This window comes from Ostrinia furnacalis, unplaced genomic scaffold (assembly GCF_004193835.3).
Source record: "Ostrinia furnacalis isolate ACB-3 unplaced genomic scaffold, ASM419383v2 OfSCF4245, whole genome shotgun sequence".
Taxonomy (NCBI): domain Eukaryota; kingdom Metazoa; phylum Arthropoda; class Insecta; order Lepidoptera; family Crambidae; genus Ostrinia; species Ostrinia furnacalis.
In genome coordinates this window covers 954,374-969,981 of record NW_021134484.1, presented here as the reverse complement: position 1 = coordinate 969,981, position 15,608 = coordinate 954,374, and the positions used below count along the sequence as shown (strand labels likewise).

Genomic DNA, 15,608 nt, shown 5'->3' with positions numbered 1-15,608 from the left:
TCTTCCTTGTATCCTCCTGCATGACTACGTTGCCTAGCCGTATGCCTGGTCTAAGGTTCGACGCCAAAAATCAACAACAACAAGTTCATATTAAAACGCTGAAGAGTTTTTTGTTTGTTTGTTTGAACGCGCTAATCTTAAGAATTACTAGTTTGATTGAAATCATTATTTTTGTGTTGAATAGCTCATACATTGAGGAAGGCTATAGGATATATACAATCACTCTACGACTAATAGAGGCGAAGCAGTAAAGAAAAATGTTGCAAGCACGGGAAATAGTATTTAAACTATTTTCACTCGTACGAAGTTGATTTTGTGGCGTCGAACCTTGAACCAGGCATATGGCTAAGCAATGAAATCGTACAGGAGGGTACAAGGAAGAGGGGCAGCCACATTAGGTAACACAGAGTCGTTCAGGAGAGTGCCAGGAAGAGGTGCAGCAACCGCAGTTAAGGAACGGCTGGGACGAACAAGGATAAGCGAATCAAACTCGTGAGCCTTGTTAGGGTTACACTGGTTAAGGCGACCCTTTACAAGGCTTGGAAGCATGTGGGTAACAAGCCATTGGACGTGGAGAGGGTCATTAATTATACGTATATTTTCTACTTTGCCGAGCTTTAGCGCGAGCACGGTTTGTCCAAAACATATGAATTTGGTCTTATTCAATGCAGGATTAAGTGCCCTTTAACCGTCATGAAGACCACTTTTCGATAGGGTAAGTCCTTTACGTGGTATAACCGGAAAACCGAAAAAACGCCCCTTTCGGGGGCCCCCACTACTTAAGCACAACTCCGTCGAAGTCGAAAACTTAGGAGAGTCTTAATGGGCAACCAATGAAGCCATTAAAGCAAAAAAATCTTTTGTAGGAATTATTTCCGATTTAATCAATTTTTGTGTTTAATTCTACTGGCCTAATTGCGTTTCACCGTGTGTTCTGGGCCTTAAACTTTTAATAAATTACGCTGAACTTTATCTTTCTGTATTAAGTGCAAAATAAGATGACCTTAAGATAATTGTCATGAAATAATAAGTTGATATTTTTTTTTACAGAGGGAGAGAGAAGAAGAAGACTCCGAGGGATCATTAGTAGATTTCATAGATGATGATTCCACTCCAGAAGTAAGTATAAAAACATATTTTTATTAAAATATTGTAACAGTGTTTTATTTCTATTTATTGCCGAATGATGATCGTGCAAAGGGTGTGAAGCACCTTGTTAAAAAAGAAGCTAAAAACCCCGTACGATGGATTTTTTAGCTTCTCACACCGTGGGCTTTTTAGAACGGTTTTTAGCCTTTCGCGGACGCAGGCTGAACGCCTTTCGCCGAAACTTTGTGTATATCTACAATAACTATTTTTCTTGTCTACCAGGAGTCGTCAACAGAAGAATCCACAGACGAATTGTCAGACATGAGCGACGATAGCCGGAAGAAGAGTAAAAAGAAAAAGTCCGCCAAGAAGAGCAAAGCCAAGGACGCCAAGGTCACCACGCGCCGCGGGACCCGGGCCAACCCTGGTGCGTATTTAACCACTATTTAACCAATAACTTTCATGGACAAGTTTACTAAAACATTAAATTCTCGAAAAGGTTGGTAGTTGAAAATATGACATTTTAAAAATAAATCAAGATCCTCAAATCGGTCGGTTAATAAGAGGTACTCACTTGAGTGACTATAGTTTTTTCACACTGACCTAGCTAGATGGTCGAAGACTATGATGACAATATGTCCTATCATTCGCTTGTGCCTACCAAGGCTACTGAGAGTGAGAGAAAAACAAAAGACAAGCTACACACTGGCCTAGACACGAGTTACATACACTATCAAAAAAAAATCAAAAATCAAAATTATCTTTATTTGTTTAGACTAATTAAAGTAGTACTTGCGAATCGTCAAATGCTCTTAAGGAGCCTATACATGTCTCATTCTTTTTTTGCCCTACCAGCGCTTCGAGACAAACATTTGGCAAGTGCTGAGAAGAAGCGCCGCAACAAACTCAGTCACCACTGTCTGCCGGTTTAAAAATATAAAAAAGTAGGAAGTTACAATACATTCAGAAGCAAGTTACTTACCACGCGCTCCCGTTGATAGGTGGCCTTTAAGACGCCCATCTAGCACGAGACCGCGTGGCAGTTTTGAATATATTTCTTTAGTGCCGTGCTAATTTCTAGGTTAATTGTTGCGTTTTGATACATATATTTTATGTCAAGTATATCTTTCCTTGACCAGTCCCCGAAGGCAGCGCCTGCTCACAGACTGACGTGTGAACCAGCCATCGCTTCACTCGACCATATTATAGGGAATCGAAGGCGAGAGCCGTCCGCTACAAAATTGTTTGTGAGCGATCTCTACGTGTGCGTTCCTCACAGGCTGATTGTAGCTTGTATTTGTTCCTCTCGGTATTTTGAGATAAGATCTTGTCACTCTTTCTCTTGTTTAGCACAAATCGGTAGCCATCATTCTCACGTTCCTTTCACATTCCAGTGGAAATGGAAGAGGACGAACAAAACGAAATCGTGGAGCTAAAGAACGAAAACCCTACGGAGTGGTGGATCAAGCTGGTGACAGAGGACGAACTGGAAGACATGCGCCACTCGCACAAGCTCGTGCTGCTGTTCGACATTTTGCGCCAGTGCGAGGCCATCGGCGACAAGCTGTGAGTGTTACAGTGCAGCTGAGAACAGGACCCGACGAGTGGTGGATCCAGCTATAGTCTGGTCCGTGAGCACGTAGAATTTTGTCCAATGACCCCAAGCTACCCATCCTTCTCGCTCCCGTGTAATTATATTGCTGTCGCGACTGTGCGACGGGGCGCCCGCAGTGAGTGTGCGAGCGCGACAGCAACATAATTACACGCGAGCGATAAGGATGGGTAGCTTGGGGTCATTGGACAAAATTCTACGTGCTCGCGGACCAGGCTTTAGCTATTGTAACTTTTATAAAGCCCGGTCTGTGAGTATGTAGAATTTTGTCCAATGACCCCAAGCAATATAATTACGCGCGAGTGATAAGGATGGGAAGCTTGGGGTCATTGGACAAAATTCTACGTGCTCACGGACCAGACTACAGCTAATGCTTCAACCACACCAACGCGTGCAGATCGCCATTGCTGGCGCGATCAAAGGCCAATGACAGGTCGCGCGACCCATGACAGTCCGCGCGACCTGTCATTGGCCTGTGATCGCGCCGGCGATGGCGATCTGCAAGCTTAAGCATTTGATGCAATGTGTCTGCAAAACTTCGCCGCCCATTGTGTTACAGTCACCGGCAAAACTTAACCGTTTGTACCGTCAACAGAGACGACGCATGATCACTTTAAAAATGTTTCGTTTGCAAGAAATGATGACACTCAGTCCTGCCCACAATATTGTCTTTTGTCTTGTCCATTATTTGAAAACTGAGAAGAAATATAAGCCATAAGGTGGTAATTAATCAACTTGGTTGAGAGTACGCCCGGTACGAACCTACCTTGATTTATTGATGCTGACTTTATATGAGGACTAGCTTTGGTCGCCCGCTACGCGGGCTACAAAAGCTAGATCTGCGATGCTGGCCGCTCCGGGCTTCGCCCTACGCGGCGCTCGGCCTGCGGCCTCGCATTCGAAGCTCGGCCTTCGGCCTCGCAAAAATTACACGGGGCGTTTATCGTTTGTCGCAAGGCTCTTTTGCTTTTTTGACGCAGCACAAGTAAATCTATGGCGACTGTCGGGATTAGAACCATCGCTCGGCCTTCGGCCTCGCCTTTCAGTCTGTCACTGGGCTCTAGTCCTTTTTTGACGCATTAAATTTAACCTATGGCGACTCTCGGGCTTGTAACTATCGCTCGGCCTTCGGCCTCGCCTCTTTCNTATATATTATAGACTAGCTTTGGTCGCCCGCTACGCGGGCTACAAAAGCTAGATCTGCGATGCTGGCCGCTCCGGGCTTCGCCCTACGCGGCGCTCGGCCTGCGGCCTCGCATTCGGAGCTCGGCCTTCGGCCTCGAAAAATTACAGGGGGCGTTTATTGTCTGTCTCTGTGCTCTTGTGCTTTTTTGACGCAACACAAGTTTAACTATGGTAACTGTCGGGATTTGAACCATCGCTCGGCCTTCGGCCTCGCCTTTCTGTCTGTCACTGGGCTCTAATCCTTTTTTGACGCATTAAAAATAAATCTATGGCGACTCACAGGCTTTAAACTATCGCTCGGCCTTCGGCCTCGCCTTTTTCTACGTTAACCAAGCCCCCCTGCATACAATTTGTATGGAGAATTTAGTCCCTTTAGGAAAACGGGTGAACGCTTGGCGGCCATCTTGGATTTCCAAAATTTTGCATTTTTGCCTTAATCTGGACCATTTTCCGCGCCGAACGCCATTTTTACTTTTTTTCTAACTTCACCCAGTCCCGAGGAGCAACGCCTTAAAAACACCCATGTCACAAAATTTTGTGTTCCCGTAATTCCCAGTGTTGCCAGGTGATCGAGATGAAAATGGTCAAATGTCATTAGTTTGACCTATTTGCAGGAGGCGTCATCCAAATTTCTGACCGAAAGTCGTTATTTCAATTTTTTTCATTTTTGGATCAAATCTCTCAAAGTATGGCAACACTGGAAATTGTTGTTTTTCCAAACGATACTCCTTGACAAACTACACAATCGCCACAAACAACTCGACTTTCCCAAATGTTGCCAACTACCCGAAAAATGCATTTGAAAAATCAGAAAACTGAAACTTTTTACAAAATGGCCGCCCGCTCAGCCGCCATCTTGATTTTCTGACATTTCGGATTTTTCCCATAGTCTGGGTCGTATAACCGACCAAACCCCATTTTTGGATCTTTTCTGCCATATCTCCTTCTGTCCGTCCTTAACTTTAAAGACACCCATGTCGAAAAAAATACTTTTCCCCGTAGCTCCCAGTGTTGCCAGGTGATCGAGATGAAAATGGTCAAATGTCATTTGCACGACCCCTTTGCAGGAGGCGTCATCCAAATTTTCGACCGGAAGTCGTTATTTCTACTTTCGACATTTTTGGACCGAATCTCCTAAGGTATGGCAACACTGGAGAAATTTCTTCACCCAAGCGAAACCTCTCGACAAGACACACAACCGCCTCATACAACTCGACTTTCCAAAGTGTTGCCAACTACTGGAAAAATGAATTCCAAAATTTCGAAATTTTCAACTTTTTACAAAATGGCCGCCCACGCCGCCGCCATCTTGATTTTTTGACATTTCGGATTTTTCCCATAATCTGGGTCGTATATCCAATCAAACGTCATTTTTAATTTTTTTCTGCCACAATTCTTTCTGTCTGTCACTAACTTTAAAGACACCCATGTCGCAAAAAAAACTTTTCCCCGTAACTTTCAGTGTTGCCAGACTTTTTTGATAAAAATGGTGAAATGTCATTCGGGTCCCCAAACGTCACCAGACTGCATTCCAAGTTTATGGAATTTCTGGAAATTTCCATTTTCTACTATCCGGGGCCGTGGTGGAAAATTTTCTTCCAAAATGGTAGTTTTTTCCTATACATGGCAACATTTGAATAACAGACCAACAATCGCCCGGAACATTGTACCCCACTCCGGTGTCGCCATCTACGGGAAAATTGCTACCAAAGTTTGGGAATTTTTTGATCGCAACAAAATGGCCGACGGCTCAGCCGCCATCTTGTTTTTTGATAATCTGTAAATGTGGCTCTCAAGAAGACTATACATGTCACAAATACTCAAAAGAAATTTTCAAAAACAATTGCGCATCTCGGAGTGACACCTCCCTAAAAACACCTCGAAATCGCATTTTCAATCCAAGATGGCGGCGCGGCCATTTTGTTTTTCCGTTTTTTTCTCAATTTTTTTAACACATCTTGGCAACCAAAATAAACTCCCAAAAAGGAAAAAATTCAGGATGAAAAACAAAAAAGTTGTTGTCTCAAAAAATGCCGCCATTTTGTTTTTTGGTTCAAAAAATCTAAAAAACCTGGGTGTCAAAAAATCTAGTAAAAAACAAACACCAACAATTTTACCCCTCTCCCCTCTAAACACCCCAAAAATACCCCTGATCAGTGAGTGAGTCAGTGAGTGGTAATCGAGCTTTATATAATATAGATTGCAATCCTCAAGTTAGTTATTCGCAGAAATATCGTCAAATTAATGATTATTTTGACAATACAACGTCTTACTTATTGCCTAATCGTGATGTTAAAAATTATGAAAAAAAATCTTTTTTAAAATCAAGCTTTATCCTGTATCCCTCGAAAGCTTGTATCGCGCATGAAATTAAGTCCTCTTTTTTTTCTGTATGCGCTACAAGCTTTCGATTCGAGGGATACAGGATAAAGCTTGTTTTAAAAAAAGATTTTTTTTAATAATTTTATTTTACACTTTTAAATTGTATCTCAATCTTTGGGCTTGGTCATTATTTAGCACCAAAGTGCTCGGGAAAACGAATCCAACGATCCCAAACTCGACAAGTTTCCGCCGTTTTGTTTAGGAGTTCCTATGGCCACCTCCTGACTCCATCATCAGACCAGTTCAATGGTACCATAACATTGCATTGTCATCGTTCTTACATAAGTATAGCAAATTTCAGCTCAATCGATTGAGGAGAAGTGGTCTTAAATTCAGTTGCAAGATTTTTCCCACACATACTAACAAGTGAAGTCAATATAAAGCTTGTAATAAAAAAGCCGTTATTAAAGTCATTTCATTTGTTTTCCAGACTGGTGTTCTCCCAATCATTGTACTCGTTAGATCTCATTGAGCACTTCCTCGGTAAAGTGGACGAAGCGACGCAAGAAGGACGCATTGACGAGAAACTAGGCGGTCACGTGGGTGAGTACAATTTAAAAGGGATATTTTGAAAAATAAATAATAGTTACTGTAAAAATTCTACATAATCATGACGTCATGCGATATTTCAACTCGATGTAGCACTGTAATTATTTGATGATGAAAAAAAAAAAGGAAAAATACGTGCCCAATATTTTTTTGTTATTTGTCTGACAATCAAAAATTTTAATTTTGTCATCTAGCCTATTTTTCCATCTTCGGTGAGTGGTGAGATTTTTTGGTGGAAATAATATTAAATAACATTTTTTGTATTCGTTTGTAGGTTCATGGTCGCCAGGTGTGGACTACTTCAGGCTTGACGGATCGACGTCGTGTGAAAACAGATCTATTTGGTGCAAAAATTTCAACAGAGAAGACAATCCTAGAGCAAGGTCAGTTCATCTTTTCACCCGACTAATAAAATAATTCAAATTCTAAACAAATATTTCAAACAAAAGACAAAGGTCAAAGACGTTAGTTTTGTATAAAATACTTAAGTTACTGAAATGTAGAGCGGGAAACAAGCTTACAATAAATGCACTCAAATATTTTTCTCTGAAAAGTAAAGTTGTAAGTAAAATAGAAACAGACTGTCATTATTTAGGGCAGGAGTATTTGAATCAATAATATGCTCAAAAGATGAAATCAATAAGCAAACGTGGAAATGTCATTTTGTCACGCTTCATTATCATTAACAGCATCCAGGTCGTTTATGCCTTGATCACACGTACCGAGCAAACGGGCGAGACTCACGGCCGAGTACTCGGTGTGTATGAACATTACGCCGAGTGCTCGGCCGAGCGCTCGAGTATGTGACTCGCTCACCCAACTGTCTCGACCGAGTAAACATTTTACTGTCTCGCCCGTTTACTCGGTACGTGTGATCAAGGCATTCGTCTCCACTGCAGGAGCAAGACCACGATCCTCCAATGTACCCGTGACTAAATTGGGATTTGGCATACACTCCTCTCGATTAGTCTTGTTTCATGTTATACAATTCTTCATCATCATCATCATCATCATGTCAGCCATAGGACGTCCACTGCTGAACATAGGCCTCCCCTAATGCTTTCCACATTGATCGATTGGTAGCGGCCTGCATCCAGCGCTTCCCTGCTACCTTCACGATGTCGTCGGTCCACCTTGTAGGTGGACGTCCCACGCTGCGCCTTCCGGTACGCGGCCTCCATTCCAGAACCTTGCTGCCCCATCGGCCGTCAGTTCTGCGCACTATGTGCCCTGCCCATTGCCACTTCAGCTTGCTAATCCGTATACAATTCTTGAATTTTTGTATTTATGTACCAGATTATTCCTGATCTCGACACGCGCGGGCGGACTGGGCATCAACTTGGTAGCGGCCAATCGCGTGGTCATCTTTGACGTTTCGTGGAATCCTTCCCACGACGTTCAGAGTATCTTCCGCGTGTACCGCTTCGGCCAGAAGAAGCCGTGCTATATCTACCGGTTCTTGGTCATGGTGAGTTCACTTTTGTGTGAAACTTTTGAGAACAAGATTTGATGACAAACATCGGACAGGTGAAACTAAGTAAAAACTTGAAAAAACTGATCAGTGAGCCCTGCTATATCATGACGTGCAATGAATCTTCCGGGTCTTCCAGTATTTGTTCCAGTAGTTATATGGATATGGTGAGTTTGTATGGTGTGATAATAAAGTGGCAGCCAACCGCGTGGTCATCTTCGACGTGTCGTGGAACCCGTCTCATGACGTACAGAGCATCTTCCGCGTGTATCGCTTCGGTCAGAAGAAGCCGTGCTATATCTACCGGTTCTTGGTCATGGTGAGTTTACTTTTGTGTGAAACTTTTGAGAACAAGATTTGATGACAAACATCGGACAGGTGAAACTAAGTAAAAACTTGAAAAAACTTATCAGTGAGTCCTGCTATATCATGACGTGCAAAGAATCTTCCGCGTCTTCCAGTATATGGCTATGGTGAGTTTGTATTGTGTCATAATTAAGTGGCAGCCAACCGCGTGGTCATCTTCGACGTGTCGTGGAACCCGTCTCATGACGTACAGAGCATCTTCCGCGTGTAGCGCTTCGGCCAGAAGAAGCCGTGCTATATCTACCGGTTCCTAGCCATGGTGAGTGTATGGTGTGATAATAAAGTGGCAGCCAACCGCGTGGTCATCTTTGACTTGTCGTGGAACCCGTCTCATGACGTACAGAGCATAGTACCGCTTCGGCCAGAAGAAGCCGTGCTATATGTACCGGTTCTTGGCCATGGTGAGTTTAATACTGTCAAGTGAAAGTCTCGTTTAAGGAGGATTCAACGACCATGCGCTGCCTTGAAACGGAGCATGTTAACTTAGATTTTGCGCACCATTTGAAATTATAATTCTGTTTCCTTAAATGACAAGTGACAGCAAACGTGTAAAACATAACTTTCCTTAGAATGTGGACATTATTGCAAACTTTTTTCATATTTTCAAATCATCATCATCATTTCAGCCACAGGACGTCCACTGCTGAACATAGGCCTCCCCCAATGACTTCCACATCGCACTCATATTTTTAAATAAATAAACACTCCTTATTTTTATGTCGTGATGATTTCTACGCTATCCAATTATCCTAAATTAAACAAAATTCCTATTATCGTTTTAGGGCACAATGGAAGAGAAAATCTACGAGCGGCAAGTGACAAAGCAGGCGATATCGAAGCGCGTGATCGACGAGCAACAGATCGACCGGCACTACGCGGAGAACGACCTCGCAGAACTATACAAGTTCGAGCCCACGCCGCCGCAGCCGCGCCCGCTGCCGCCGCTGCCCAAGGACCGCCTGTTCGCCGAGATGCTACGCGAACATGACAAGCAGGTACACAGCGTCTGAACACAGTGTGACATGAGGGTACAGCTGTGTTAGGAATAGCTCGACACACAGGTACAACCATGACACGCATTTACACAGTGCCAGAAAATAGTGCGACACATAGGTACAGCTAGTACGACCGGGGACAGTGCGACGCGCAAGTACAAAGTACATTCGCGCCTGAGAACAGCGTGACGCGCAGTTACAGCCGCTCGCTGGCGCCTGGACTGTTCTAGTCGTCCCCGATTATCGTATCGGGAAGAGTGAGAGTGGTCCTACTCTCCTCTATTGACACCACACATCCAGACGGGATGAGAACCGAGCCACGCTTCCCGTGAATGTTGTATGATTAAGGAACAAATAAGATCTCCCCAACTCGTCGAACCAGAATGGGGGGTGAAGACCAAATCCTCCATTTGCCATGCAGGTAAATTTTCGGCGAAAGTAAGAGGGTCGTGCTTCCTAATGGAGGGAGATCAAATGACACGATAACGATCATCCCGCGAGACCCATTCTATCACTTTTACTGGCCAAGTTTATGTACTGACGTTATTTATTTTACCACCACCACTGCTAACACAATCATTAATTCCAGATATACAAGTACCACGAGCACGACTCGCTGCTTGAGAACAAAGAGGAAGAAACTCTAAGTGAGGAGGAACGTAAAGCAGCGTGGGAGGACTTTGAGAACGAGAAGAACCGCCCGCCGCCCGCGCCCTTCCCCTCCGGCTGGCCCATGGCCAACGGCATGAGTGAGTCTTAACTCTAGTCAACTGTAGTCCCGGACTGCGACATAGGTACAGCGCAACACAGGTAAAGCGTGACATAGGTACAGAGCCGCGACACAGGTACACAGCCGAGGAACGCAAGGCGGCGTGGGGGGACTTTGAGAGCGAGAAGAACCGCCCGCCGCCCGCGCCCTTCCCCTCCGGCTGGCCCATGGCCAACGGCATGAGTGAGTACACAATAGTAAACTTTATAAATGCAGTACACTCTCGCTCAGATACCACGAGACATGCCAAGTGCGAACTTCCGCTACATTTCGAGGTGTTCGCTATCGCTCGCTCGCTTTCGGTCCCGTGTTCGCAGATGGGGCTGTCTCGCAAGACATTTGGGCAAGTCTGGGCGAGAGCTCTTGGACGAGACTTTGACGAGAGTGTACTGCCGGCATTAGGCTAGGTTCAGACACAACGATAATCGCGCGGTTGCTGGGCAGTTCTCATATATTTGCATCGCTTCGTAACCGCACGAATACCGCCTTAGTGCCTCACCAATGAGGACCAACCAGAAACCTGCTTGTCTGAATTAGACTTTAAGTGTTCCACGTGTAATCGCGAAGATTTTGAAAAGAAGAATTCAGTAAGTAAAAGACGTATTTATTTGGACTACAAAGAAAAAAGATACAAGCGTTTAACTTTGCGTGGTGAGCGTTTTGACGTCACACAATTCTAAGTAATTATTTACGGTAGTGTAGCGGCGCTCAGATGCGCATAAAGTGACAGCTTTGTTAAAACTCACTTTTCGGTGTGGAACACTGAGCAGTGCTTGCAGTGCTACAATGGAACACACACAATATCATGGAATGCTGCGTGTTATTTAAGTGTTAAGTCGTCGCTTGCCTCTCTAACTGACGTAGGTATCTGACATTTTTTTCGAAACTGAGTTATCTACACCATCTCAATCAATTTTGCAAGACGAATCGATCTGTCTAATCGCCTGAAAATTAGAGAGGCAACCGACGAAGTGACGTCTGTAAATGTCCAATATCTGTATCTCAAATGTTGAAATTTTTTGGAAAATATGAGCACTAGATTTATTTTCAATTCCACAGTGTCCGGGCTAATAGCGCAGCAGCAGCAGCAATTAGCATACGCGGCGCTGGCGGCCATGCTGCGCAAGGACATGCCCAACATCAACGACAACCAGATCCGAGACATGCTGCCGCTCATCTACAACGCCAACCCTGCCGTGAGTACCCTGTTCAATGCCTGGTGGGTTCACCCCCAAAGGGCCTTATGCCCGTTTTCAACTTCAATCCCTAATTTTTAAGTGAATCTTATGAAAACAAAATTCCTGTTGTATGTTACCTTGGGTCGCTCAACGGGACTAAGCAGTGAACTCTAAACACAAGGGCTGCCACAATAGATCAAACCTGGTCGAGCTGGCGCAAATGAAGGCCCAAAAAATCAATAGTAATAATAAATACCTTAGGTCACTTTAAAATTAGGGATGGATGGTGAAAACGGGCATTATTCCTGCTTTTGTCCCCCACTGGTCGACATCAGAAAAAAATTTGGCGATTGTGATATCTGAAAGTGAGGCGACAACACGACTGAAAACTTGGTGGACACAAGAAATGTTGCTTTTGTCTCTTAGTGCTTGTTCACGTAGGCACGCGCGGGCGCGGGCGCGGGCGCGGGCGCGGGTAACGTCGCGAGCTCGTGTTCATATTGACGACCAGGCGTTCGCGCGATTGTGACGTATTGTCAGAGGTCGAATTATGGACGACGATCTTTTATTTTTAACCGAAAATTCATACCTAAAGTGGGAGATGCTAAAAATTAGAATTGGTGTGCNTTAAAAAAAAGATTTTCTTAGTAAGTAATTTATAATTTTCAATCAAAATCAAATTCAAACAAGGTTCCTCTTTATTATTTAATTTAATTAATATTATCGTTATCAACTAAACAACATTTCTGTTCATTATGATGACTGTGTTTACTTTGCCAAATAGGAGTTCTAGCCTGAATAGCACTAATAAACTCTTCTGTATTGAACGACATGATAAAAACGTGCTATCGTTTCTAGCGACAAGATCAAACTGGTTGAACTTACCTGACGTCGTGAGTGAAACGCGCGCGCCGCCGCTAGTTTGACATGAACACACACAAACATCTTCACGCGTTGAAATTACCGCGAGCGCTCCGCGCGCGCCAGTCGCTAGCTTGCCCGCTAGTTAGACCGCACGTGCGTTTCGTACGTGAACACTTGGAATCACTACATATGTTTGATATTTCGTCACCGCGCCCGCGCCCGCGCCCGCGAGTCAACGTGTGCAAGCACTTAGTGTTGTATTATCATCGTTCATGATTTCGCGTCCACTGGTGAACATAGGCCTGCCCTAATGATTTTCGTCTGTCCACCTTGTGGGTTGTCCAAAATGGTTTATGTCGGACTATTCTTGTTGTAACCCGCTGGTGGGCATAAAAAAATTGTGATAGTCGCCAGTGAGAGTACAAGACGATTGAAATCTTCCCATTGGCCACAAGAAATGAGTTTCTTTGCCCCTCAGTGGTTGACATCGAAACCTAAAGTTTTTGAATCCCCTCATTTAAACTTAAAAAAATGTGTAACCGAACAGTATACTCGAACTAGAAGAGCGTTCATTGTACTGAAACACATAAATAATGCCGGTATATTTATTTGTCCAGATGTTCGGTGGATATGACTATGGCGTAAGTGTAGCGTAGATACCTCTCTCCATATAATATTACTATATTTTTACGCCTGGCGTGCCGAGATCCAACTTGCTTGGCACAGTTACATAATATTTTATAAGAAATTATTCAAGATTTTAGAAATATAACTGGTTATTCATCCATAATTTAAAATATTTTTGCCGTTTGGGGTATATTTATGAATAAAATTAATTACTCGATCAAAAAACCAATGAATGGACGTATTTTTGAAATATCACGAGTTTCTAATTTCTATACGATTTGTTATGCTTCAAAAATGTGCATTGTGTACTTCAAAAATAACTTGAAAGTGGTCCCCCGCATGTGTCGAACTTATTTTTATAGTTGAAATGATTATGTACTATCTTGAAATTATTTGCCATAGGGAGACAAGGTATTGCGTAAATAAAATAGTCTATCAATCCAATAAACATTGGCATTATAATTATTATCGAATAGTTAATAAAATAGTAAGTTGGATCTCTGTATAAGTTTATTTTATTTTAGCATGCCTTTTTCCTTGTGCAGTGTGCAGTCGTCGGAATGAGTATTCACTTCTAACAGCTTTTAGCAACCCTATTCTATAGCATAAGTACAGTCAATTGCACAAAAAGCTTGTTCCCTTTTATGTTTATTGTGCACAAATGTATTAGAAAATAGAAGGAAGTGTGGAGAGAGCTTTTCATACTTTTTAAAGTGGCTCAAGTATAGTGTGTAATGTATGAAATTCTCTACACCAAAATAAGCATCAGTGTATTAACCAAGTCTTCGCTGTACCGGTTAATATGCACTTGACTGTAAACATAGATGCATGGTATGCGTATGTATATTGTATGTATAAAATGTAGTATTTAACACAAGCTGTTGATTGCAGCTGATGCAGAAAATGAGTGAGATTTACAAGTACGCGCAACCTGGAATGATGAACCCCATGATGCACCCCATGCTAGGTAAGTGACAAGGTTTTATTTTAGTATTTCGTTTTTTTGGTGGTTTGCAACCGTACCATTACAATAGTCACTTGAATTTTGCCACTAATAATGGATATAACGTAGTATATGCGTAGTTTCTAAATTGGTTTATTGATTAAAAACTAGTTTTAGAAAATGACATGATTAGCTTAACCTTGAAACTGCCAAAAGTGCTCACAGACTATTGGTAGAGAAAAAGACAAATAGTGAAAGAAAAGCGCGTATCGTGTACCTTTTGAGACGGACTGCGCCCACGTAGGCGCTTGAGTATAACCGTGGGCGGGGTAGTGCAGTGGCCAGCAGTGTGAACTGTGAAAGATCGCGCGCTGCAGTACTTAAATAGTATGACAGACGACGGCACGTCAAACTTAACACAGTGGCACCAGTTGTTGTAACAAGGACAATTTTCCAACAATGTATAAAGTACGGCCAACTAGCAGCGATACAAAAGGTCGATACGACTGTCGAGTTGACAATATATTCTGTCTCTTCCCATCTTGTGTATTTGTCGTAATGTCTCGTTCTCCCGCCACAATATGTCAAAGTCAGACGGGTTCACCCATGACATTGGGTTTGTTTACGTTTGGTATCGCTTCTCGTTGGCCGTACTTTAGTCAGATGTACTGTCAACTGTATATTGTGTAGTTGGGAGGAGTTACAACATTTATTGTTTAACTGTCTAGTTCGCATCAATGCTTGACTATGTGTTTTTTAAAACTGTAAACCCTTGAAATGGAGGCTGACAATAGTGACTGAGTTTCTTGCGCTGCTTCTTCTCAGCACTGGCCCATTTATTGTACCGAAGCAGTGGTAGGGTTAATACTGGGACGTGTAAAAGTGCTTTTTAAAAGCCAATTTGCAAAAATAAATAGGTTTTAATTTATTTTTCGTTGTTAGCGGGCGGCGGCGCGGCGCCGGGCCCGGGCGGCATGAGCGGCTCGAGCGGGCTGCAGTACGAGCCGCCGTGGCAGCGCCAGCAGCAGCAGCAGCAGCAGCAGCGCTTGCAGCAGCTGCTGCAGCAGAACGTGAGTGATAGGCTTAGTCTAATACTGTTTTAAAGCTTTCGTTAGGGCGATTACCATTCAGGACTGCCGTGTTTATTAGCTTTCTTCACGACGGTTACCTTTCAGGACTGTCTGAGTTTGGTAGTGTTTTGGCGCCTAACGTTTGAGTGTTACCACGCCTCCTGCTGTACTACGGTTTTTGACCTCCTGAGACCCCACCAATATGTTGGAAATCGCTTATCTAATTATCTTTTTGTCATCAACAAAATGAGGTGCTATTAAAGTAAAGGTAAATTGCCTGTTCTATTCTTTGAGTGTATAGTCAGCATCAAACAGTTCGTGACACCTAAAGTATCCATTAAGTTCGCAACACGTCTTTGTTACATTGAAATAAGGTTGTGTTGTCAACTTTTTAGCCAGTTTGGATATGAAGAACTATTTGTGTCATATATTTAGGATTGCATAGGACTTGGGTCATCAGCTAAGTTTACGAGCCAAAGAGTTAAGCGATGTAAACAATTCTTTCCGG

At 43.2% G+C, this 15,608-nt stretch overlaps 1 protein-coding gene across 1 annotated transcript in view; it reads left to right on the top strand.

The window, feature by feature from the left end:
- The window catches only part of LOC114359226 (transcriptional regulator ATRX homolog), a 36,296-nt gene that overhangs the window by 15,137 nt on the left and 5,551 nt on the right, over positions 1 to 15,608 (top strand). Inside the window, exons 17-27 of the mRNA XM_028313523.1 lie at positions 1,051 to 1,119; positions 1,372 to 1,516; positions 2,484 to 2,655; positions 6,699 to 6,811; positions 7,092 to 7,200; positions 8,114 to 8,285; positions 9,437 to 9,649; positions 10,239 to 10,398; positions 11,478 to 11,614; positions 13,979 to 14,054; positions 14,973 to 15,100. Of these exons, the coding sequence (XP_028169324.1) occupies positions 1,051 to 1,119; positions 1,372 to 1,516; positions 2,484 to 2,655; positions 6,699 to 6,811; positions 7,092 to 7,200; positions 8,114 to 8,285; positions 9,437 to 9,649; positions 10,239 to 10,398; positions 11,478 to 11,614; positions 13,979 to 14,054; positions 14,973 to 15,100 (1,494 nt within the window). The remainder of the gene's footprint in view (positions 1 to 1,050; positions 1,120 to 1,371; positions 1,517 to 2,483; positions 2,656 to 6,698; positions 6,812 to 7,091; positions 7,201 to 8,113; positions 8,286 to 9,436; positions 9,650 to 10,238; positions 10,399 to 11,477; positions 11,615 to 13,978; positions 14,055 to 14,972; positions 15,101 to 15,608) is intronic.